This window comes from Numenius arquata, chromosome 2, assembly GCF_964106895.1.
Source record: "Numenius arquata chromosome 2, bNumArq3.hap1.1, whole genome shotgun sequence".
Taxonomy (NCBI): domain Eukaryota; kingdom Metazoa; phylum Chordata; class Aves; order Charadriiformes; family Scolopacidae; genus Numenius; species Numenius arquata.
In genome coordinates this window covers 78,677,012-78,702,599 of record NC_133577.1, presented here as the reverse complement: position 1 = coordinate 78,702,599, position 25,588 = coordinate 78,677,012, and the positions used below count along the sequence as shown (strand labels likewise).

Below are 25,588 nucleotides of genomic sequence, written 5' to 3'. Positions count from 1 at the left end.
TTTTCCCTACAAAGTATATTTAAAAACACAGAAATATATAGGATCTCCTCCAGTATTTTTTCCGTCACCTAAAGGAAAATGTTGGTGGTCCCCCTGGTCTGAACAGCCAAGGGGCAGCAGTTGATCCAGAAGATAAGTCTTGTTTGATGGTTCTCTAGGGGTTTTTATAACATTTAGCCTTCACAATAGCTTAAAAGATCCTTTTAACCTCTTTAAAGAGATGGTTTACAAATGACTTCATATGTAGAATAACAGAATGCTAAAATTTGTGATAATGGATAAAAATAACAGTAATGCAATTACTTTAAAAAGATGGATACAATTAGAGTTTTCTGATGGCTTTTGATGACGTTTTATAAGCGTTACAGGTTCCAGCGTAGCTTTCCCTTTCTGTTACTGTGAAATCAGTTTCTTTACAGGCACATAGGCCAAGCTGTCTCAAGAGAAGTGATGTATTATCCTGGTGACTGTTCTGTCAAAAGGTTATACTACTATAGAAGCAAGCACAGATTACAACTGAATTAACATACTAAGAGTCATAGTTGAAAGATACTCTATAGCACCAAATTTTTATGTATTTATCTGTAAAATCACAGTATGCTGCTGGTCATCGTTGTTTGGTTTTTTTTTTTATTCCTTACAAAGCTAAAAATAAAACTTTATGTGATACCACAGTACAGTCATTTGATTATTGCCTGTTTTTTAAGTCTTGGGAAATTTGTCTGAAATTTCTTCCTCCTGCTCATTTCATCAGTTCCTTTCTAATAACTGCATCAATTCTGAGAGCTCTCCTTCTCAATGTTCAATTCGTATCCCTTTTCCACCTGTGTTCCCTGGATTTGCTTTTGCAAAATGAAGGAGTTTTGTCTTTCAGAGCGGGAAGGTCACAGGAAGTGATTCAGGAGGTGTCATTGATCTTACACTGGATGAAGAGGATGATGGCTCTGCTCAAGGTAGGTGAAAAAGATTTTGCTAGCCGCAGGGGTAATTGAGCTACAAGTATTGTTTCATCCCTTGAATGCTAGAAAGCAATAAACTTCAGTTTCTGCTTAGTGTATTTTATTCCTTGGTGTTTCAGTTAAAGAGGACTGTTATTAAAGAATTCTGATAGGCATTAAATAAAAGGAATTCTACTTACTGTAAAACAGTCCTTAAGATTTTACCTTTCCATTAATTTAAGTATTGTTGCTGTCTATGCTTAAATCTGTTAGGCTTGTGGAATAATTTGAGATGTTTGAATTCTTTATTATATTTTGGAAGGTTTTTCTAGATGTATTATTTTTTCTGTATACTGATTAATTAAAGACCTTTTTAATTCTAAAGTGTTCAGGCATTAGATTATTTCAGCTTCTAATCTTTTAACTAAAAAAACTGTGTGGAAGAGTTTAGATACCAAATGCAGATCTGTTCTTTGCTTTGAGACTGTATGCCAAGATTAGAGTAAATATAGTTGTGTTCTTATATCCTTTGGCAGTGTGGATGCACTTCATCCTCTAAAAGAATACATTTTTATAAGTCTTGTGTAACTATGGGCAGGTCTAATTGTAATTAGCATTGGATTAGCAAAGAATTGTAGTATTTCAGAGAAGTACTAAGAGTCTGTACTTAAGGCTATGTATTGCGCTGTCATCTTAACTGAAAAATTGGTATTTCTACTATTAGAGATAAAATTTTAATTCTGTGTTCTCCAAATGCATGCCTTTATGCTGCATTCTGATGTCCAGCCACCGAGTTTTGATTCCTTTAGACAACCTCAGTAGCTGTCTCCCTAGCCAGCACGTTCACGTTCTACATGTTCGTTCTTAATATTTTGACTTGCTCTGTATTTGTATTACGCAAACATAGAAAATCATACTGAGATGTGGTAGCATTTCTTTCGGTGAGGGTGAAATGTAATGTTACCACCAAAAGGAGTTAATGTGGTGCACAAGTATTAGAGATGCATGATGCAGTTCAGATAGCTGACAGTCTGGTTCTTTTATCAGCAGAAGATCTATGGTGGACACTGAATTGAATATGAGCCAACAGTGTGTTCTCATTTAAATTTCAGTTATTATTCCCCCCAAATCGACACTGGTGGGACCACACCTGAAATATGGTGTCCAGTTTTGGCTCCCCCTTCTTTGACTTCAGAACAGTTGTGGTAGCTCTGGAGAGGCCCCAGTAGATGGTGACAGGATGGTGGGGACCTAGAGCACATGACCTGTGAGAAGAGATGGACATAACCATGGCATGTTTGGCAAAGTGCAAACTGAGAGACAATGCAGTAACAGCATACAACTACTTGGAGGATAGTTACAAAGATGATGGAGTACAACTCTTCTCAGCAGCGCCAGGTGATACATCAAAGGGCAGTCACCATGAACTACAAGTTCAGGAGGTTCAGGTTGAGCTTGAGGGGAAAAGAAATCTCAGTAGGAAGGCAGTGCAGCACCCAGGGATGGCAAAAACTCCACTCTTGAATGTTCTGAAGATTCATCAAGGCACATTTGATTTAGTGTTGGTGACAGTCCACCTTCCACAAAAGGTTGGACATGCCCACCAAAGGTCATTTCTAGCCAGGATTTTGATGATTTTGTGACTTATGTGAGAGTCAGAATAGCATAGGGAATCAAGCTTTTATCAGTGTCATCTCTTCTGAGGGTTAGTTCTCAAGAAGATAAAAAGATGGTTGCACTTGGACTGTGGAGCTCTGTCAGGTAAGGTTAAGCTACCCAATTCCTATTTAATATTCTGTAAAAGACACCAAGAGATATAAATGGATTTATGGTATGTTTTAAAGTAGCATGTCACAGTATTGCAGCTGATCTTTTTTTACCAAAAGTAACATTTCTTGGAGAGTTTTTTCCTCCCTGATTGCCTAAAGTATGTCTTCACAATTACCATTAAAAATCGACACCATGGTTGCATATGCAGCTATAAAAACTCTTCTCTAAGTACTTTAAGGCCCAAGTTAGCTCCTGTGGGTCTCTTCACTGCAAAGCAGAAGCCAGACTCTCACTGATGTCTGCAGCCTCGCAGATTGGTTTATGTTTAGAGTTCGTGTGAGGAGTCAGTAATTTGATGCATTGGACTACACAAATAAGTAATAAAAAGCTTTGTTATTTAATTACAGCTTTGTTCCTGTGAGGTATTTTGGTCCACCTCCATACTGGTAGCATCTTCCAGTTTAGTACACTGGCCAACTAAATTTAGTGCACACCTTCTGATGTGTGCAAAAATTATTAGTGAAAATGTTGTGTAACGTTTAAGAAACCGTATTGTTAATTCCTGTTCAGAACAATTGTTGTCATCCTTTTATCCAAGTAGTCTTGATACTTTTCTGTCTGCAAGTATCTTGCAATACTTAGAATCATAGAATCGTCTAGGTTGGAAGAGACCCTTGGGATCATCGAGTTCAACCATCCACCCTACTCTACAAAGTTCTCCGCTATACCATATCCCCCAACACCACATCTAAACGTCTCTTAAACACATCCAGGGATGGTGACTCAACCACCTCCCTGGGCAGCCTATTCCAATGCCCGACCACTCTTTCTGTGAAAAATTCTTTCCTAATGTTCAGTCTAAACCTACCCTGCTGGAGCTTGAAGCCATTCCCTCTCATTCTGTCATTAATTACCTGTGCGAAGAGACCAGCACCAGCCTCTCTACAGTGTCCTTTCAAGTAGTTGTAGAGAGTGATGAGGTCTCCCCTCAGCCTCCTCTTCCTCATACTAAACAGTCCCAGCTCCTTCAACCACTCTTCATATGATTTGTTTTCCAGGCCTTTCACCAGCTTCGTTGCCCTCCTCTGCACTCGCTCCAGCACCTCGATATCTCTCTTGTATTGAGGTGCCCAAAACTGGACACAATACTCGAGGTGTGGCCTCACCAGTGCTGAGTACAGGGGCACAATCACCTTCCTACTTCTGCTGGTCACGCTATTTCTAATACAAGCCAGGATGCCGTTGGCTTTCTTGGCCACCTGGGCACACTGCTGGCTCATATTCAGCCACTTGTCAATTAGAACCCCTTGTACAGTCCCCTTGCTGTTCTTTTTTTATTAAATATTTATTCAGTGCACTGCATCAAGTTATTTCATAAAAATACTAAAACTACTAAGATTTAGCTGATACCTGTCCCTAGACTAAAATGGATTTGTAATCTAGGAAAGATACACAAGTGTGCTCTCAAAACCAACCATGTTCCACATTTTTTTTGCATTTATCTTTTTGTTGGAAAAATGATTAAATACACACAAGTATCCATTTTTATAAGCTGTTTGACAAATCTGTAGCTTCCTGGATCATATGTGTATGATATGTGTGCTATTCTGTAATTCCATTATAGCACTTCTGAATTAGTATGCTGATTAAAACTCCTTCCTGCTATAACTGTAGACCCATTTTCTTGCATGGAAATTAGCCGCTCTTCTCTGCAATTTTGTGTATTAGATTTGGAGTTTTGCTTACACCTCCACTAGTAATGATTTCCATTATGCTCATTTCCATGAATCGGCTTGTCCTGTCTCCTCCAGTTTCATATTTTTCATGAATACGATGCTGTGTTCATTTAGTATTGGAACTGTTCCTGTGTTACTTTTAACCTTAGTCCTGTGCTTACTGTGCACTCAGTCTTCCTGTTTTTCTGGCTGATTTTTCACTTACATAGCTAAATTGGCCTTTGCTATTTATTTCCATTTATTTAGTGAAGACGAGTTGGATATCTTTCATCATTTTCTGTGGCTGGTACAGCCCTGACCTAGTTTCCAGCAACTGGAATCTCCACGGGGCTCTTGATTTATCAGGAACAAATGAACTTGGAGAATTCTGTGTGAGATTAAAAACAAAAAACCGAAAAAGCCTTCACATTTGTCCAGACTGTCATTTTCACTTGAACTACGTTTTAACAGCAGTAGCGTGCCTGGGTTCTTACTAGTTGGATGATGAGCATATCTTCTCTAAGTCATGACTAAGAATGCATTCGCATCACTTAAATTACTCAGTGGCAGTTGAAATGTGCATCAGTCTGTCAATATTCAAAGCAAGCAGGCGTATGCATCTCTGTAGGAATGTCTTCAGACTCAAATAATTCGTTGAAACCTGGGAAGTCTTTCATTCTCATGGAATATAACAGCCGCTTGAACTAATCACAAGACCTGATAGTTGATGAAACAGCAGGGAACGTCTCACTTTTTGTTTACAAAATGAGCATCCCTTTACCGCTCTTCTTACAGACTTTGAAAAAAGAAAGAAAAGGAAATTATATTTTTGTCAGATGGCTTCAATGAAGTAGCTCGGCTATTCAGTCTGGGGAAAGACAATATAGTCTGCAATTTATATTGTATTTCTGGTCTTGAATTGTATTTAATTTATCATATAGCAGTTTGAAAGGTACTGCTACTTCAAGTTATTAGTAGCTACAAGCTTGTTAAGGACAGCTCGATGAGACCATCAAAATAGTCTCCAGCTGCTAAAACCCCCAACATTTTAAGCTACACTGTCATTAACCTTGTTCTTAGTGCTTTGAAATCTAGTTAGTATACTTAATTGATAGTTTCTAAATGTGTTCTTCAATATATTGTTGATATGATTTCTCAAGAGTAAAATATCTATTAATGTATTTTTTATGTTATGCGCTCTTTTAGTAAATTAGTGGCCACTGCATGTGCGATTTTACTAGGGCAAATTTTTTTTTGAATGAATGCCCTTAACTGACTCTTTTATCTTGTGTTTTGTCATTTTGGTGGTGCCTTCTCTCTGCCCACTACTACTCTAACTTGAAATATCCAGACAAAAGCTTCTCATTTCTCTATTCAACTTGTGCACAGGCTGGATTACGTACAAACCTGCACTCAAATGAATATTTTATGTTGTCACAAATAAACTAAAGCAGGAAAGAATACTGCTGTAGTAAACTATAGATACAGAGGCTATTTGTCACTTCTCACAGGACAGTAAGTCATGTTAAGGAGGGTGTCGGTGTGAGAAAACAAATTACCTTTTTTTAAGTTTTCTATAAATAACAAAATTATTTCCCTTCTTTAAGAAAATAGCGTGGAAATTTAGAACAGCAACAAACAGAGCTGACTAACAGATTGGACAAAAGAAAGAGTCAGCGAATAACAAATGTAAGCATCAAAGCATCAAAGGTAGACAAGATTTGTTTAGGGAGCTCTATCACTTTTTTTGAAACAAATCGAGTACAGCAGCATTTGGGCCTTTAAGGTTTTACACTATTCTTTTTTTAATAGAAACTTTTAAAGACTTTGGCATAGTGCTCCATTAAATTCAGGTTTCAAAATTAGGCTGAAACACGCAGACTTGGTGATGATAGAATGGAACATCATGGAGTATGGGGGGAAAAGGCTGGAATGATGAAAGTGAGAGGAATTGGATGAATTTTTTACAGTTTCATTTGCAGAATGAAAAGATCAAAGAAATGTCATGCTAGGAAATATTTTTTGCTAATCTGTGAATGATGGGGGGGAAAAAAGATTTAAAAACTCTGTGATGTTCTTATTTCTGATTGCTGTTGTCTACAACTGCATTTTGTTTTAAAGCAGATGGCAAGAAGCAAAACCAGACACCTGTTACGGGATTGAGCATTTCCACCCAGCCCTTGGCTCGCCCCTTGCAGCCTTTGCAGCCAAACCCCGTGCAGCAGGCAGGTGTGCCAACGAGTGGACCTTCCCAGACCACCATACATGTATTACCTACAGGTAACTTCATTCTATGTCATCATGGGAATGCAATGACTGCTTTTTTTTTTCTTTTCCTTCCTTAAACCAGACTCTTATGTGCTCTACATTGTGCTAATCTTTTCAGGTGAATATTCAGAATATTTGAGTCATTTTTTTACTCTTCCATTCTAGTCAGTTTCCTGTAATTTAATTAATTATTTTTTTTAACTGATGAAGTGAAGGGATAGATAGTCCAATTGGTTTGGAAACAATTCAGGATCAAATTAATTCCATGGAGTGGAGGAAATCCTGCAAATTCCTGGTCGTGGAAGTTAAGTGTATTCACTTGTAAAAGTGAAGGAGAATAAAACTGTAGCTGTTGCGTTATTTAAGTAATGCGGGAAAAAAACATTAGCAACATCACTCCTAGCTCTCTCCACCTGCACTTGGCAATTAATCCTTTTGGCAGAGTGAATGTTCCATTGAGGTTCCATCCCTAGTTGAATGTTATTTTGTCTGCAGTGTGATTTTTTTTTTTTTCTTTTCTTTCTAACATAAGGGAAAATAGATCCTTTTTTTTCCTTTATTTTATTCTCTTCTTCTGTAGATGATTGTTGAAGGTTAGTTGGCATTGGAATTGTCTTATGACTGATCTGTTCTACAGACTTATTGGTGGTGGCTTTTATATTCTCCACAGCTGTGCTTACATTCAGGACCTTTTTTTTTTCTTTTACCTTTTCCGTTTGGAATTTGTACATATATTGGCATTGTTATTTCTGGTGAAAATTAACTGTTTGTTTAGGCCGTTTTCTCTTTTCTTACATTATTAAAAGCAGACAGAGTTTCATGGAGACAGTTTTTCTCTTGCATGGCTCAGATGAGTCAGTTTTCCAAAGGAGGTGTGTACTCTGGAATAGGCCTATCAGCTTAATGTCATGGAATTCCATCCTAGGTTGTGGTCTGTCTGTCTTTTTCCAGCTCCGACAACAGTGAATGTAACTCATCGGCCAATGACTCAAACTGCTGCAAAACTCCCAATACCAAGAACCCCCGCTAACCATCAGGTGGTTTACACCACTCTTCCTGCACCACCAGCTCAGACGCCTGTACGAGGGGCTGTCATGCCAAGCCCAGGTTTAAGGCCAGTCAACCCACAGGCTGGAGGTAGGGGATGCTTTCTTCCATGCACATTTTAGCATGACACAGCTTGATATGTTCTACCTGATGGATGTGGGGTCTGGTTTGTGTTTGTTGTTTGGTTCTTTGGTTTTGGGTTTGTTTCACAATACTAGTCGAAATTACAGAGGCTATGGTTTCCAGCTTACAGACTTGAGAAAATCTCAGGCTTTTAAGAAACCATTCCCCGTGCAGCTATGTGAATGAGGAAAAACTGGATTTAAGTCATCTGAGGCACTAACTCTGCTAATTAAGAATCTCTGAATGACATGCCCAATACTTTACAAGGTAGCGAAAGGTAAGGTGATGAGCACCAGCGTTTTGTAGAAAGATAGTTAGAGACCATTTTTTATTATGGAGTAAGATTAAAACATATAAGTATGCAGTAAATCGTGTTCGATTTCCTGTCTAAAAGTTAGATTTATATCAGGCATCCTAATGTAATTCCTCAACAATCTCTGATGTCCTATGCCCAGTGAATTTTCCTATTTTCTCTAGGCCTGGACAGATAAAATTTCTCACCAAATGTATCAGAAATTGATGCAAGCTGGAGTTTCCTTGACTAGAGACGTCGGCAAGTTCATATGGACTTTGCAAACATGTAACTGTCATCTTCCCATAGCAGTAAACTCATTTTCTGAAATGAGGAGCAGATATCAAAAATAAAGACCTTAAAGTTAAATGATAGTTTATATTTTGTTATGAGGTGATGGATCTTAACTGCCCTTTTTTTAGCTCCCCATAATTTGTACACTATGGTTGTTTTAACACCATTACGTTAAACATAAATTTCCCTGTTCTAGTCCACTGAGTATGAGCCTACTTTTGTGACATACAGGTAGTGAATTTTTAGACACCATCTGTATAAGCCAGACTCGGAACACTGAGTGCTTGAGCCGTGTAAGGCTCTATCTGTGTAGGTTTGCGCAGAAATAATTAATTCATTGTTCTGAAACAACAGGTTTTGGAAAGGAGAGTATCCATGTATGTTTGTAGCAATTTAATTCTAAGTATCTCTTAGAGCTGGATTTAGCTGCTTTGCCATAGGCTGTGAAAAATCAGCTGCGCTTCCTAAACAGAAGCTAATCAGACAGTTCTTGAGTGATCTCTATGAAATGTCAGGGTGTGAGAAAATTGTTCTTTTCAGACTGCTTCTTCATAGTTCTTAAACTTCTTACATTCTTGTGCCGCATGCATTTGAGTTCAGGTTCTTCTGACCAGCAGTATCTTCTGAGGGGCATGTCCGCATCTTGTGTTCCTGTTGGCAAAAGGCCATAAAAGGCAAAGTAACCTCAGCCCACACGTAGTTTTCTTCATTATTACCCTTAGCTACAAGTTAGACATGTGTGATCTACCTGTTGTTTTGGAATGAATTTTGAGTACTTAACCGTGCATTCTCTTACGTTACTTATTTTTATTAGTATTTTCTGCTTTAGTACCAGAATAGAACATACATGGTTTTGACAGAATTTTAACACTTCTTAGAGCAGTTATTATGATTAAATACACATCACTAGTATTAATATCTACAGAATACCTTTTAATATCTACTGTACTATTAATATCTACAGATAATTAATGCATTGTTGAAGAACATATGATAGGTAATAGCTATTGTAATGGCTTTTCTAGGAGAACTCAATGAAGTAGGGAATTCATACGGTTTTTTGGGCAAGGTCATCCAACAACAGATCTCTGTGTAATGTGTTTCTGACCCAATGGTCCAGTGATACAATGAATACTTATCCTTCAGTTGTCTGCTTACAAATTCTCAGAAATCAAGGCAGGTTTCTGCCAAAATAATTAAGATTCAGCTTGACCAGACCCTGAATGACCTAAGGGTGTTCTTTCAATAGAAGGTTGGGCCAGATAATCTCCAGAGGTCCCTTCAAACCTGGGCTTTTATGTGGCTCTGTTAGGGACAGTTTGGTTACTCTGGCTTGAAAATATGTGAAAGTATGTGTCTGCATTATACAATACTACTGTCTGACAAGCTACATAAGACATAAGAAAATGACGGCTCCTCCATAGCGTTGTGCGTTCCCTGTACCTCAGGACAAGGAAGCCAGATGGTTAGCCTGAGTAGAGAAAAGACCGGTTTAGTTAGAATAGAGATTATTTCAAGGCTTTGTATTTGCATACCAGGTAGAGAGATTTCACGTGTTGTTAACAAAACAGCGGTCATGTTTCTTGATCCCTTTTAGCTGTCATGAGTCCATTCTACATTTTTCACCGTCGTTGTTACACAGTTTTCAGAGATGCTGCTACTGATGCGTATTAGTTTATATTATCATTGAAACAGTCTTTAGTGTCAGTAGCAGATGCTTTAGGAGTAAGATCTTGGCACTTTGTCTTCAAAAGATTAGCTGTGAGAACTCATCCAAAGTGTTTTGCAAATTGTAATTTTGTACTTAGACCTCAGCCAAGTAGTATGCCTACCTAGAAATAATGCAAAATTTGTACCTTATGTCTTATAAAGGCATTTCTGTCCTTCTTTCTTCAGATTATTGTAATTTCTTGAGATAAGATGACAGTCATGCTAAAACAGCGTCTGATTAGATTCTCATAGGTACGAAACAGCCAGTTCAGGTGACTGTTTATCCTGCAGGAGTTTGCACAGCTGCTTTATCTTCTTAGATAGACATGCCAATTGGAAAAAGACGTGAAGCAATTACCTAGAGTTCAGCACTTTATTATAATAAAGTATTAAGGTTTAGAACTCTGAATTGCATGCTGCAGACTCGCAGATTACCTATGATCGTAGTTTGATGACTGCTTATATAGAGAAGAAATTACCATACAATAGCTGTGGTTTCCTGACATGTTGCCCTGTGAGCTTTCTCTTCTGGAGTATTAGAATGCTTCAATCTCATGCAAGTGTGGAACTAGGGGGTGGTGGAGATTGCCCCAAATCTTGTATTTCTAGACAGAAATAGAGGGACACCCTAGACCACCCATAATAATTAGCAAAAGCTTCAAGCTCACAGAACATACATTTTCCACCAGTAAACCAACAAAATGTTAGAGAGTGAGATGTAGTATAAAACGAATGAAAACTTGATAGTTTGCAAGAGTTCTGGATATTCTCTGTAAGGCTGTAAATCTACTTAGTTTATTCCTGCCAGTCAGGTCAGCTTGCTGTTGGAATGAATGAAATGGTAACACCTGTGAGTAACATCCATTGGGGTGTCTGTTCTGTGAGGGAGGACAAGCTTCTTGCACAGTGACTTATCTTTTTTGTTTTCAATGCCATCCACAGCACAGCCTTCTAGCATTTGAATACTGACTGGATATCATTCTGCTGCAGCAGCATTTATCTTTTCCTTTCTGAATTCCAAAGTAATTTTTCTTTTCCTACTTAAGTTCTCTGTATCTCCCGCACTTCCCCTCCCTGCCCACTTCTTTCATTATGTCAGTTATTAAACATCATTCTGTCCCCTCTGCAGACACAAGCACCTGCTTACTTTCACTTTTTACAGCTTCAGGGGATGGGAGGTGGTTTTGTTGTCATACAGGTCTTCATCAGTCTGCTGGCAGTTTGAGGAGAGCATGTCAGTTCGAAATTTGGTGTCATCCAACCCAACCAAGGAGTTGGTCTTCTAATGTTCTATTTAGCTGATTTTAAGTATTGAATACTCAAAAGTGCATTCACTGTGTTTCTTACAGGTATGACGGTACGAATGCCTCAGACAACTGCATATGTTATGAACAACGGACTGACTCTTGGATCTGGAGCACCTCAGCTTACAGTGCATCATCGACCACCACAAGTGCATGCTGTGAGTAGTCATTTTGAAATTACTTAACGCTGTTTGCAGGCTTGTCTCTGCATTAACGTCTTTCAGATTGTTTCTTAGTGTGAACTGCAGAATAGCGAAATGCCTTGTAGATACTTTGCAGCCAGTTCACCTGCAGAGCACCACCCTACACAGCAACTGTGTAGGGTCACCTACAGCAACTTCTGCCAAGAATGGTAAAAGCTCGGCAACCTCTTAGCTTACCCCAGAGTTCTCCACATCACCAGTAGCACATACTGAAAAATCGTCCATTAATGTTTGCAGGTGACTTGCGGAGTCAAGGGAAGAACTGTCACTAAAAGGTTTAGTCATGGTTTGGCTACAGATTGAATGACCAGTTTCTCAGTACAGCTGTTTGCAAAACTGAATGTCCTGGTTTCAGCTGGGATAGAGCTAATTTTCTTTCTAGTAGCTGCTGTGTTTTGGATTTAGTATGAGAGTAATGTTGATGACAGGTACTGGTTTAGTTGTTGCTAAGTAATGTTTGTATTAGTCAAGGACTTTTTCAGCTTCCCATAGAAGCTGAGAGGGAACAGAGACAGGACAAGCTGGCCAAAAGGAATATTCCATACCACAGACATCATGCTCAGTATATTAATGGGGGTTGGCCAGAGTTGGCAGAGTTCCATTATCACTGCTCGGGATGGACTGGGTAACCCATCATCAGGTGGTGAGAGCAACTTGTGTTGTATCACTTCATTTTGTATATTATTTTGATCCTCAAGGTTGCCAGCTCCCAAATTTCAGAGTTTTTTTTTTAATCACTGTTGGGGGTAATTACTTCTGCAGCACCTCATCCCCCTTTACGTAAGTGAGAATTTACTCTGACTCATTTTGTAGAATCATAGAATAGTTTGGGTTGAAAAGGACCTTTAAAGTCATCTAGTCCAACCCTCTGGCAATGAGCAGGGACATCTTCAACTAGATCAGGTTGCTCAGAGCCCCATCCATCCTGACCTTGGATGTGTCCAGGGATGGAGCATTTACCACCTCCCTGGGCAACTTGTTCCAGGGTTTCACCGCCATCATTGTAAAAAATTTCTTCCAGTATCTAGTCTAAATCTACCCTCTTTTAGTTTAAAATGATTACTCTGTGCTGTTACAATAGATCCTGCTAAAACGTTTGTCCCTATCTTTCTTACAAGCCCCTTTTCCCCAGGCTGAACAGCCCCAGCTCTCTCAGCCTGTCCTCATAGAAGAAATGTTCCATCCCCCTGATCGTTTTTGTGGCCCTCCTCTGGACCTGCTCCAACAGGTCCATGTCTTTCCTGTGCTGAGAGCCCCAGAGCTGGACATGTTTCATATGGTTTTGTTGTTGAGACTGAACCAAATACATTGCCTGCATGCTCACTGTTGGCCAGTAACATCGCCTGTGATGTCCTGAAATGGTAAATACATTACGAAGAAGGTGGCTCACCATTCCTTCAATCTAGACACCGTTCAACTTTGTGCGTCGTTCTCCAGCGATAAACAATGAGAATAAATCAAGCCAGTATCACACAGAACACTTAAGATGACAAAAACTGCCCAAGATTCCAACCTCAAAGGCCGCTGGCTTGAAGAATAACAAAATTTTGTAGTCATTGTAACCACATTCCTAAGTTCATCTTAACTAACATAAATTAGAGACCTTAGAACTGTTTCTGTGCTATTTAAAAAAAAAAAAAAAAAGGCAATGGAAAGCCACGTTTGTGGCCTTATTTCAAAATTTTCTGGAAGCTAAGGCTGAGTTTTTGTGATAAATTTAAGGGGATAAAATCCATGTGCCACCGTTATTCATTCTTCCTTCTGTGACTGAAAACCTGCCTGTTGAAAAGACGATGAGTTGTCAGCTTAATCCACTGCCGGAGGTGTTTTGGGTAATGTGGGAACGGCAGCCCAAATGTAGATTAGCTCAAAGTCATCGAGAAGCTGCCTGCTCAGCCTTGGGAAAGGGCACGGTATCCAGTCCATGGCCTCTTGGGTGGGAAGCAAAGAGGATCCAGGGAAATAACTGTGGCAGCGATCATCTGTACAGCTAGGGAGTTATATGCAAATAATAGTAATTTATGGCCTCCTTGGTCCCACCCCTTCCCAACCTGTGCTGCTGCTCTCTTGCCCGTGCACTCTCCACACCCAGGACTTAGAGCTGTGATGGCTGGGGACTGCAGGCTCCTTTGCTTCCATTTGCCTGGAAAAATGATGAATTAAAGCCTCCTTCCTCTGCTGTAGACTCTTGACCTTTCCCTTATTGCTCTTACCTTGCTTAGGAGCCACCACGCCCTATACATCCTGCCCCACTCCCGGAGGCACCACAGCCACCCCGTCTGCCCCCTGAAGCTGCCAACACTTCTCCACCTCAAAAGCCACAGCTGAAGCTGGCACGGGTACAGAGCCAGAATGGTATTGTGCTGTCGTGGAGTGTCATGGAGGTGGACCGGAGCTGTGCCACTGTGGACAGTTACCATCTCTACGCCTACCACGAGGACCCGAGTGCCACCATGCCCTCGCAGTGGAAGAAGATCGGGGAAGTGAAGGCCCTCCCGCTACCTATGGCATGCACTCTCACGCAGTTTGTGTCTGGCAGCAAATACTACTTTGCGGTCCGGGCTAAGGACATCTATGGACGTTTTGGACCCTTCTGTGACCCCCAGTCCACAGATGTGATCTCTTCCCAGAGCAGTTAAACTAGAGATCTTTGGAGCCTTTAAACCTGTCCTACTACCAAGAATTACCCCCATTTTGGAGGGTTGATCTCATGCATGAAATTCACTTTTAAATCCACTCTCTGCAGGATGATTTTAGACAGTTGTGTGATACACTACATGCATTCAGAACCAAAAGAAAAATAAAGTCTCACCTGCAGCAAGAGAGCCTGTTTTTTCTGGATAGCTCAAGTCATGGTCAGTTTGAAAACTGCATTTTCCCTTCCATGAGAGCTGTTCCACCCAGATACCTACCTACCCTTTATCCAAGGGCACCCTGGATGCCTGAGATTCTGCTTCAGAGCGGGAACAAAGTAATAAATTACAGTTTGTCTGAAGCAAAGCACACACATCTGTAATATCTGTCAAGGCACTAAGACGAGGGCAAGAACAGACTTGCCTCCTGCCCCCCACCGCTCTGTGAGCAAGCTGCCGTACGAAGGGTGGCTCAAGGTCTCGCTTTTGTACTGGAAAATTGAGTGGTCTGGTCTGATTTTACAAACTGTAATGAGCTCTCTAAGGGGAGGGAAGGGAACTTGAGTCTGGCCAGGGAACCAATATGTTGTGGAAAGTCAGAGGTGGTGGGGAAAAAAGAAATACGAATCACCCCACTATGTCCTGCCTCTCCTAAATAACGCTCCTCTACTTGCACCATCCTGCCCCACTCACGTTGGGAGCGTTCCTAGGTCAGATCTGAAACTGGATTGTAGAGACTGCATTCACACCTCTCTAGCTCAGATAACTTACTTCTCTGTCCCTCCCCTCACACATCCAGCCCTATTTTTTAGATTTATTTTGTGCCTTAAAGAATAATTTCAGAAATAAATGTAGCCAGATACCTTGTGGTGTGCTTTTATTTGCTTGGAGTTATTTTTCCCTTTACCCTTCTGCTTCTCATTTTCCTGGCCTGCAGTAATTATTATTTCTGTAAAGACCAGGAGGTGTAACATCTGATGAGGATGGATTCATTTTTATCTGCGGTATCATTTGACCCTTTCCTCACTGTAATTCTTGAGTAGTTGTTTTTGTCCTGTCCAGAATATTAAGAGTATACAGACAGTATTTTCCACCAGAGCCTTTCCCCGTTCTTTCGGGAAAGCTGTTAATGCTGCAGTTCAGCCAAAGAAGAAACCCCTGTGGTGTGGCACCATGAAAGCTTCTTGCTGTTTGCACTTAGTCGGGATATTCAGTTAGTACAAAAAGATAAGAAGCTGGCTTCTCTGTCCTCTTCTCTGTCTCATCACCTGCCTCCCTCTGCGGAAACCTAACACACCCGGAGCAATTTAGAAACTATTTTAGACACTGGCCTAAAACTCGTGAGCAAATGTTAAAATAGGTGCTTTCATGATGCTTCTGAGCCGAGAAAAGAAATTGGTAAATCTGCCCCGCTGTCATTGACATGTTAAACGTGCTTTTTGCATAACCAAATGGTGACACACCTGGAGAAGAAAGTATATGGAAGGTGGTTATTTTTGCATTTTTCGGTCTCGTTCTGCCCAGTGAAACTAAACGGTGGATTCAGAAGGGAGTTTGTTGTGTGTTTTTTTTTTTTTTTTTTTTTTTAAATCTACTTCACCATGTAGCAAAGCCGTAGAAGGTAACATTTTTTAATTTCAATGCTCTCTTTCTTAAAACCAACATTTTAAAATGTAAAGCAAGGTTGAGAAAGGGTGGGGAAAATTAAATCCCAAAGCATGGCCGGTAAAATGTGCTATGAGATTATGGGTTCTTCAGTTGTGTTCCCTTAGAGAACCTTCATCAGTGAAAGAAACAGCATTGTAGACTTCTATGCTATTTTACTGCACTCCTTCACGTAGCTGGGTTTGTCACTTCTGTCAGGTGAGTAACGAGTATTTTCTGTATGGAAACTTGCATTTAAAGTAAAGTACAGCAGTTTTATTGATTTGGGTGAGGAAAAATTCTGTCTAAATCCCAAGTATCACAAGAGAAGGTTCACACTGAATCTCTTGCGTGAAGGATGTGTAACCTTTCCTTTGAATAACAGTTGTCCCTGTATTACTGGTGCCAATAATCGATAATGCCTTGAGTTTTTCTATGTTTAATTAAATGTTTTGTCTGCCTATTTCAAGGAATAATTACTTAATGATGCATTTAGTCTACTTCCGGACTTAAGTTGGGTCCTTACAAAGCCAGTTCTGTATTAGAGGTTAGAGCAGTTCATTCCAGTTGATGGCTGTCAAGTCCTCCTTAGGCTATTTTTTTTTAAATGTCTTTGAGGTGGTACCAAAGGGCTGCTGGCCGTATCAGTACAATGAGGTTTTATAGTTTGAAAGTTAAAATAAATATTAGAATACAACCTAGAATTTATGCTGCTTATTTAATTGTGATTCCAGCCCAAACTATACATGAGCTTTTCTATAGTTTGTGCTTGCATTTAGGTCACGATTGTTTTTAGCTTTGTCTTGCTTGGGATAGGCGGGGGGTGAGAGTCCTGCGTTAGAATTCTTCGCTTTCCTCCAATGGAGGTGGTGTTAGGGATGGCCTGGTATTGTGTTTGGAGGTTTTGCGGGCTGTTATCTTTAGAGAAAGAAGACTCGTCTTTATTTACTAAAGAAAGATGTAGTTTTCAACCTAACTGATTTTAAAACCTGGCTTCTGGCTCAATAGATCCATTTCTGCTGCGTACGGCAGAGCGCAGTGGATTTTTTTCTGTCTAGATGAAATAAGCCAGCTACCGGCTGTGGGCTGAAGCCACCGCAGCTGTGGGGTGAAAGCCGACTTCTCTTTTGTTTCATCCCAGCGGAGATGCTAAAGGTCCGATTTTGGGGCCTTAAGCAAGTGACAAAGTGGTGGCAAAGTATGTGATAAAGCATGGCTTGGCTTCGGAACACCTGGCTGAGCTTGGAGACCGAACTTCAAGGTAGCTGGTTCTTAAATCACTGACGCGCAAAGAGAGAACTGTGCCATTTCTGTGAAATCATTTTCCTGGTGGAGCAGATCTCTGCAGTGATTATTCACCCCTTATGCTAACGAACAGGAGTATTGCTTAATTCCTTAACTCATGGTACTTCCTTCCCCGTTTTGCGGGTTGGGTGGTTAATTTTATTATCTTTTAGCTCCCAGAAATGGTAAAACTATTGAGAAACTCAATTTCTGCTAGCAGCAAACATTTGGAAATAATTTATTTCATGCAATAGACTTTATTTGAAAGTATTACCAAAATATCTGAGAGCGTTCGGTACAGGTCTTTCAGCGCTGTGCTTCTAAACTGGGCTCTGCTTCATAGAAGTGTTAGTTCCTGGAGACTTCCAACAATCAATCCACTTTGGAATATGCTAAAAATCTCTACATGGCTTTTAAATGGAGGGGTTGGGTTTAGTTCTTTCTCTGCGCTTCATGCAAGTTTTTTCACCTTACTCTCGGTACCCTGGTGTGAAGTTGTTCCTGACTCAGTGTTTTGCCATTGCCACTGGGTAGGTGACATTTCAGCAGTACCACCTTGGATCTAGTTCCCCACGTTGCAGCAAACCCAGTGCTGATCCTACAGCTGTGTTTTCTATCCTCATTTACTTTCTGGGTTGGGTTTTGGTTTGGTTTGTTTTCTCTGTGATACAAGGGCATCTGGATGTCCAGGGTGAAAGTAATTTGAGCGAGTTCAGTTCCTGGCTGGAGAGGAGGGAGCCCTGCTGTGGGTGCTGACGGCCAAATGCCGTTCCTTTCCAGTGCGTTCCTCCTACTCACAGCTTCACTGGCCTCCTTTATTTTAGTGTATGTCTAAAAAACCTTTATTGGATTAAAATAATTAAATGCTAAGAAAGGGGCAGACTGTAGGTATAGCACCTGTACTATATCTGCAGTGGCAGCTTGAGAAGAGGTGAGGGTACAGAGGCAGGTTCCCCGCAGCCTGCCTTTATTTCCGTGCTCTGAGCAGCTTCCCCAGGAGCAGGACTTGGTCTTGGACTTCGCTCCTTTGAATTATTTGTGCTACTGTTGGCCACGCTGGATCACTGAGCACAAGCACCAAGACACTCGCCCCTCCCACGGGTTTTAGCACAAGGCTGGAAATGCCCATGGTGTCTTCCCTGTAAAAGTAAGGGGTCTTACCCTGCTTCCTTCGAAACCCCTCGTGCCTTCAGTGGGAGCACGACTGGGCCCAATAGTAGGATCCAAGCACCATTTTGTACTGTAACAAAAATGGTCACTTCAGCCCTTCCTTTATGCTGTTTGTCTTAAATGTCCAATAAATTAGAATCTGTATTATATGTAGGGGCAGGTCATGTCTGTTCCTGCTCCCCAAACAGCCATTCCCCAGTATTAGCGTATTGCGTACACTGTACAAAATGAAGCTGTGATTCTGCCTTCTTATAAACTCTTTAGTATTTTCATTTAGTCAAAAATATCTATCCAGATTTTTTAAACAGAAGCTTGATATATTAAATATATATTTTTTTAATTTGTCGGTTTGGATAGGGGTGGGCATTGTATGAAAACACTGGAGGGAGAGGAGTTCAAATGACACTGAGCCAGGCCTGCCACCAAAATCTCTGTTCCTCTTCCAAAGACCAAGGGGAAAAAGAAAAAAAAGGATAGCTGAGACAAAGCAAATGAATGAAATTTCCTTTTCATCCCTTCTAAGTACCTGTTAAAATGTATCTTTATTTCTCATTGTCATTATGCAGGCTGAGCATTCTTTTTTCTTTTACATATATATATATACACACACACATACATATATATATATTTGAAGTGCTGTCTTAATTTAATGGGGTATAGCTGTAAATAAGACAACTGGGTAGTAGCTGTTTGGGGAGTCCTGTTCAGCTTTAGTAATTTATTGGCTGTTGGGAGTCAAACGTGCAGAAGCCTTTGTTAGGAAACTCAGAATCTGATTTCTTGTTTTATTTTGCAGCTGGACTTGTAAATACACACAAAAAAAAAGGACTGAGTTAATGTCCAATTTGAACTGTGCAGTTGCCAGCTTTCCCCATTTTTGTATGTACTATAGATCGGTGTGTGTGTGTGTCTGTGTTAACTGTAGTGGGGTTTTTGTCTGACACGCCTGAAATTTATACTTTGAAATAAACTACTGGGTTTTTAACATTTTGAGTCATCTGTGCTTAGTTCCAGCCATCTCAGGAGACATCTCATTCAGGAAGAGCTGAGTGGGTGCTCTTCCTCCTCACAAGTGCTACCACCTGGAGTTGGGGACACTGCAGGTGTTTGAGGTTGGCAGGTTTGGTGGAACAGATGTGGAACAGGGATGGTTTGTCTCCAGGTCATTCCCAGAAAGTCAACTGCATGATCCTGCCCCTCCTGGCCTCCTCACAGAAGAAAAAAAAAAAAAAAAAAAAAAAAAGAGCAATGCTGTAACTTCTGGAAAATCAAAGCAAAAAGGGGTATGTGTATCCTGAACAGACAGAATCTGGTAACTTGCACCTCAAAGCTGCCCCAGAACAGGACAAGAATGGAAAGCAGATGGTTGGTGCGACTCTCCTCTCCCTCCAATGGGCTGCTGAAAAAGCTGTCTTTTTTTTAGCAAGAGTCTGTCGCCAAAATACAGGAGCTGCGTTGGGTTTTTCACAGCACCCTTAAGCATTAGACCCTGAGCCTGCAGCTGTGGTCTCAGCCTGCCCCACTGGCCCTGCTTCTCAAGCCAGGGAGCAAACTTGTGCACAGAACTCATTGCCTCAGTTAAGGGTAATAAAAAGGGTGTTTTAGTGCAGGGATCAAGAAAGCCTCCCCCCACACTTGTTGCTTTTCAAGGGTAGAAGCCAGGCACAGCCCCAGGGAATGTGAGTTAAGAACCAGTAACACTGCCTTACTTGAAGCCAGTACAGCAAAAGCTGCCTCTTGGACCCAACTCCGCTGCCAAATTGTAGAGAACTCAAATTGAGTACTTAAAACCTGGAGTTATTGATGTGCCTACCCCCAGTTAGTGCTGAGCCCATACTTCAAGGGTGTGTAATTAACATGTGATGGTAATAATTAGTTTTCTGTAACTTACCAAACTTGCTTCAAGTCACTGACCAAAGATGATGGACTCTAAGTGATCCCTGCACAATCATACCTGAAAGCACAGGGAGTTTCTCAAACGGCCTATTTAGAATAAAAGTATACATACTGCACATAGTTTAGACCCTTGGTTTTATCATAAAATAGAGCGTAACCACTTTGCTGAAGCGTGTTGTAATGGCAGTTTGTGCTGGTATAGAGGGAAGTGAGTAAGTCAACACCCAGAACACTCCTGGATTTCAGAAACAGAACAGTAAAGGAATCGAAAGCTTACATTAGATGTGGTCATTCCGGTGGTCTGGGCTGGGAGGAGTAATTTCTTCTGTAAGCATTCTCTCGTGACTGAGCTGCAGGTTTTGCAAGGGGAGGAGTTTATCGCAACCACATCTCAGTCCCCCTCACCCTCAAAAGTAAGTCCCTCTCTAGCCAAGCCTGAAAATCTTAAGTTTAGAAGGCAGAAGCCACAGGACTTGGAAAAACTTGCAAGCAGGATATGGAAAAGGGGACAGTGTCTGCCGCCAACCCACTCCTTAGAGCACACCTTCCAATTCTTTTCCCCGGAGCAAGCTGCAGAGGGAATAAGATGATGGAGACCTTTTAACTTTATGCAACTGCCTGAGAATTAAGCTGTCAGTTCTCTTGCCCCTGCCTGTAGGTCCACGCCGCCCTACTCAGAGCCGCCTTCTCCAGTCCCTGAGGGTGCTGTGCTGGGGAGAGGAACTGGACCCAGCTCCTGAGGTTGTGGTTGGCAGATCAACCCGGGCCGGCCTGCTGATGAGGGAAGGACAGAGGACAGCACAGTAAGAGGAATGCAGTGACCTTTAACAGCACAGCCATCAAAGGCAAAAAAAAAAATATTAGCCACAGTCACATGGATTAGAGTCCTAAGGCTCAGAAGGTCCCACTGATGTAAACATTCACTCATAGAAAGGGCTCTTAAAAGTAGAGCTGTTTTCCCACAACTGGGTCTGAGCACAAAGCAGCTCCTGCCTCAGGGCAAGAAGCTCGAGGTGGGAAAAAGGCAGATCTCCCAAATCCCTGCACGTTTTCAAATGGGCCCGGCCCATCTGCTGCCTCCACTCCCTGCAGGGGGGAGCATCAGAAACACTGTCCAACACAGCAATTAATTGGCAATTTCCTGGTCCCTGGGGACCAGCTTTCAAACAATACTTCTCCATTACTATTTTTACATAACATTGGGTGAAAAGGCAGTAAATACGACCTGCAATGTTGTCTGTATTGCCTAGGAGTGACGGTCAAGTAGCAAACAGCCATCCTCTGGCCACTCTGTGCTTCCAGTCTCAAACAAGCAGCTGATTCTTGCTTCCCTGCTTGCCTCCAGCTCAGATCCCTGACCTGCCCTTCCTGACCCAGCTGCATTCCTCCTTAATGCCTGTTACAGCCTGTCCAATTCAATTCAGTCTGTGGCAGCAGCTCTGTAGCTGCCAGTCTCCGGTACGGGAGTTTAATCAAGGCAGGGACCTGCTGCAAACACCTGAGGGCTACGCAAAGAAAAAAAAAAAAAGCGCTTAGTTCATATTTGGTGCTTATCCAAAAAAGCATCAAGATTGCTGCCCTGGAAGGCTGAGAGCTGCAAACAGAGCATCCCACTGTGAGCTCACAAAGCTGACACACCAAGCAGAAGGTGAGACACCCTTGACGACAAGAGGCAACAGACGGGCTCCAAGCAAACAGCACAAGGTAAGTGACACATGGCAGGTGGAACTTCCCCATATTTGGGGAATGGTTTTTCCAACCCCTTATCATTTTGTGATTCTGTGATATTTAGAGCTGCCAGGGCCCAACACAGGAGCAGGGCTGGTTTTGAGCTCTGCTGTTCACGCTTGGGGGACATCACAAGTCCCTGGTGCCCCACTGCCCTTCATTCAGCGCAGCTGGAACCGGGCAGGGAGGGGTGGCTGGGATTGCCAAAGATGACACAGAGGCGTTCTATACACACAAAGCTTGGGGCAAGGACGAGCCACACAGGGGCAAGGGCTGACAAAGGGTCCTGTGTCCCTTCAGTCCCAGCTGGAGGCAAGCAAGACACCTTCACTGATGAGAGAACCTCAGGGGTAGGAGTAAAGGGAGGGAGGGGGTGCTGTGTTGAGAAAACTGTGACCAGGGATGCCTCCTCCCCCGCCGCCTCTGGCAGAAAGCACCCGTGCAGCACCATCTCCTTGGGCTCACAAGAGGCACCAGGAGAACATCACACTCACCCCCCTCTGGCACAGGCACAGCTGAAAGTGGCACCTGCAGTAACACACACAACTTTTGGCTGCCTGTGTCTGGCTACCACAGCTGAGTAATTTTGCTCAGTGAATCTTACCCAACGAAGGGCTGTACTGGAGAACAAAAAGCAGCTCTGGGGTGAGTACTTCAGCAGTTCGTCATTCTATAGAGTGCTCTCCTACCCCTGCACGTGCTCTCCTCCAGCCTCTCACCTCCTGCGGCTCCAGCAAACAAATCACTTCAGTCCCTGCATGGATTTTTCATCCTCAGCAAAAGCTTTGCGTAACTTCCGGTCTCCCTCTTCCCTTGGCAGAAATCAGCCCTACTGTTGCTGGAGAAATACTAGAAGCAAAGGGTACAATTAACCACTATAAACAGTTAGCAAGATGTGGCCCTGGAGAAAAAAACAGGAGGATACCATAAATTAGCCAAAACAAGGGAATACCAAGATAAGCTCAAGGGGAATAGAAATGCTAACAAGGCCAAAGACCGCTCACTTGAACTAAGTCAACTATCCTAATTAACACAGTAAAAAGAAAAAAAACCCACCCTCAGGTAGGGAAAGCCCCCTACTAACAAAAGCGCCTTCCCCACAGAGCAGGGTAGTAAAAATGCTGTGACTTTAAGTAGAGAGGCGGCACAGCAAGAACCAATGGGATGGCATGAGTAAAGCGTAACTGTAGAAAGTACCGATAACTGTTGCTTAGCTCTTACTTGAAAAGCATGAATACTTAACTCTGAGCTTACCGGGTTGTGGATGAACCACCTCGCACCCATCTCCGCACAGAAATGAATTAAACAATTATCTCACCTCTGTGTGCATATCGGCTTCTTGCACACCAGGTTAAAACAACCCAGATTTAGAACACTGTGACAGCCAACTATTTAGGGTAGAACCTCACCTCTGCTGCAGTTAACTCACTCCCTCCCCATCACAGGAGCTAAACTCCATTGGGTTGACCAAAAATCTCACATTGCTCAATCTTCACCTTCATAACGCAGTGCTGTGCGCTGTTTAGCTTGTACCGTCAAGGCCATGAGGAAAGAGCTATTTATTTTGTTTTACCTAATTAAATGTATAACATCTAACACAGAACAGCCCAGTGACTCGACTCCTCAGCGTAAACACAGGTCACTACCAGCAATACGAACAGCCCCAGCCCTCACAGCCATCTCCCTGTCACGTTCCGCCTCCACAGCTGAGGGTGCACGAACAACTGCATGGGCCGATCAGCAACAGGTCCATTGAACAGACACACATACAACTCCTTCCCTGCTGGAGCAGGGCTGGGGGGTGTGTTTCCAAAAGCATCAGGCTGCTTTCAGAAGTCTCCAGGCACATCCCTTCACTGCCTTTTGGTGAGACAAAGGAAAGGTGAGACAACCTGCTTTGGTGAGACAAAGGAAACCTTCAAATGCCACTGAAAGCCATGCTCTGTAGACAACAGGCATGCTGATCTGCCGTGGAGAACACAGCCTTGACTTTTTGCTAGTGACATTCCTGGATGAGATGCAATTCGCAGCACATCTCACAGGTGCTGCTCACATAAGAGGTAGACATCCAGCCAGCCCTGAGATCAGGCCACCGTGGCCCAAAGCAGCCACCTGGCTTCGCCCAGCCCTGGAGGCGGGTCCCACGTTGCTACTAGAAATAAATCACTCTCATTGATGGCATTGCAGTTCACTCCTGCTCTGGGAACAGCTGCAATGATGGCTCAGATCCCGGGAAAGCAGTGCCATGCCAGCTTCCCATCAATCCTAGTCAGAGGAAGGGCCATGCAAATAGCTCAGAAGAGCAGAACATGCTTTGGGCTGCACCAAGGCAGCTGATGTCAGCACCAAGTGCTTCACAGGCAGGACAAGGAAAAGGAGGTAAGGCACAGGGATGTGGACGTCCAGGTCGATTTATTACACACAGGACTGAAAATTTCCATTAAAAAAAAAAAAATCCCATTTGGGAATATTGATGCTGGGTTTACAGGATGGGCCTCATGGTGACAAAATGAAAATTGTATGATTCCGGCAGGCCCTGGTGTCGCGTGTGGTTAAACCGTCTCCAGGTGAAGACAGGGAGACCGCCCTGCACTGGGGGGCCGTTGATTGCAGTGGCTGTGAACGCTGATGCCAGGCGGAAATCAGACACCTGTAATAAAAGACAGGAGTTGAGGGCAAAAGGGTGGCCTGGTGTTTGACATGCACCCGTCCCACAGAGCAGGAACGGCTCCAGGAGATTTGATAACGATAAAGAAAGTGAGCAAGGGGCAATGCATGCTGGTCAGGCAGCATTCCTCCCCTGCACGGAGGCATCTTCAGCCACAGAACGGCCAGCGCTGAAGGACAGTAGCAAAGCACAAGCCCATGTTTTCCTCTAGCCCTTGGTCTGTCCAGGTTGAGAAAGGCAGCACATCTGCCCTCGGGACAATCCTCCCTGGGTTTGGGTGTCTCCAGAGGAGCTGGAGCTGCAGCTGCAGCAGGCAGCCTAGAGGGTCTGACCTGAGCTCTGCTGATGTTAAGCACTCGGGCTGTCCCCTGGGGGCACCGCCAGTATAATTCAGGAAAGGAGACAAAAGGCGGCACAGAGCTAATGTTGCTGCTCAGACTCTGCCCTGTTTCTTCATTATCTCCCAAGAGGTCCCCAAGCCTGCTCCATCTTTCCAAACTCAGAGACACTAAAATTGCCTTTAGTGTTTATAACCACCAGGTTTTGTCTCTGCTGTGGGCTATTTGTCTCAATGCCCCCCTTAGGTCCCCTGCCCTCCCCCAGCCCAGCCCATGCCCCTTCTCTAACTGTGCTGGCAAAGGCACCACAACCAGCGTGCACTGACCTACTTCCCTGACCAGACACCTCTACACAGCCATTTTCTGCAATCATCTCCTAATAACCACCTCTGGGAGCTCCTACTGGCCGCTACAGCAGGCCTGGGCTTGTGCAAGCTGACTGGACACACACAGAGCACTGGCAACGCCAAAACAGCCTCCACAAGGCCCATCCTAGCAGCCAAACTCCCAATCCAGAAAGGCAACAGGCTAAAACACTGTACAACTTCCCAGCACACCAGGAC

General features: G+C 42.7%; 2 protein-coding genes across 6 annotated transcripts in view; one reads left to right on the top strand and one right to left on the bottom strand.

Annotated features, from left to right (window-relative positions):
* The window catches only part of ATF7IP (activating transcription factor 7 interacting protein), a 105,654-nt gene extending 90,492 nt beyond the window's left edge, over positions 1-15,162 (top strand). For 2 of the 3 annotated variants that reach the window (XM_074166552.1, XM_074166560.1), the window contains exons 11-15: positions 875-953; positions 6,548-6,703; positions 7,643-7,828; positions 11,507-11,619; positions 13,887-15,162. In XM_074166552.1, coding sequence (XP_074022653.1) covers positions 875-953; positions 6,548-6,703; positions 7,643-7,828; positions 11,507-11,619; positions 13,887-14,303 — 951 coding nt within the window. In that variant the 3' untranslated portion in view covers positions 14,304-15,162. Of the gene's footprint in view, positions 1-874; positions 954-6,544; positions 6,704-7,642; positions 7,829-11,506; positions 11,620-13,886 lie in introns of all 3 variants that reach the window. The other variant, XM_074166542.1, reaches the window with a different exon arrangement.
* Positions 15,163-24,411: 9,249 nt separating this feature from the next.
* PLBD1 (phospholipase B domain containing 1) overlaps positions 24,412-25,588 on the bottom strand; it is a 42,435-nt gene continuing 41,258 nt past the window's right edge. For 2 of the 3 annotated variants that reach the window (XM_074168600.1, XM_074168601.1), the window contains one exon: positions 24,414-24,669. In XM_074168600.1, coding sequence (XP_074024701.1) covers positions 24,502-24,669 — 168 coding nt within the window. In that variant the 3' untranslated portion in view covers positions 24,414-24,501. Of the gene's footprint in view, positions 24,670-25,588 lie in introns of all 3 variants that reach the window. The other variant, XM_074168602.1, reaches the window with a different exon arrangement.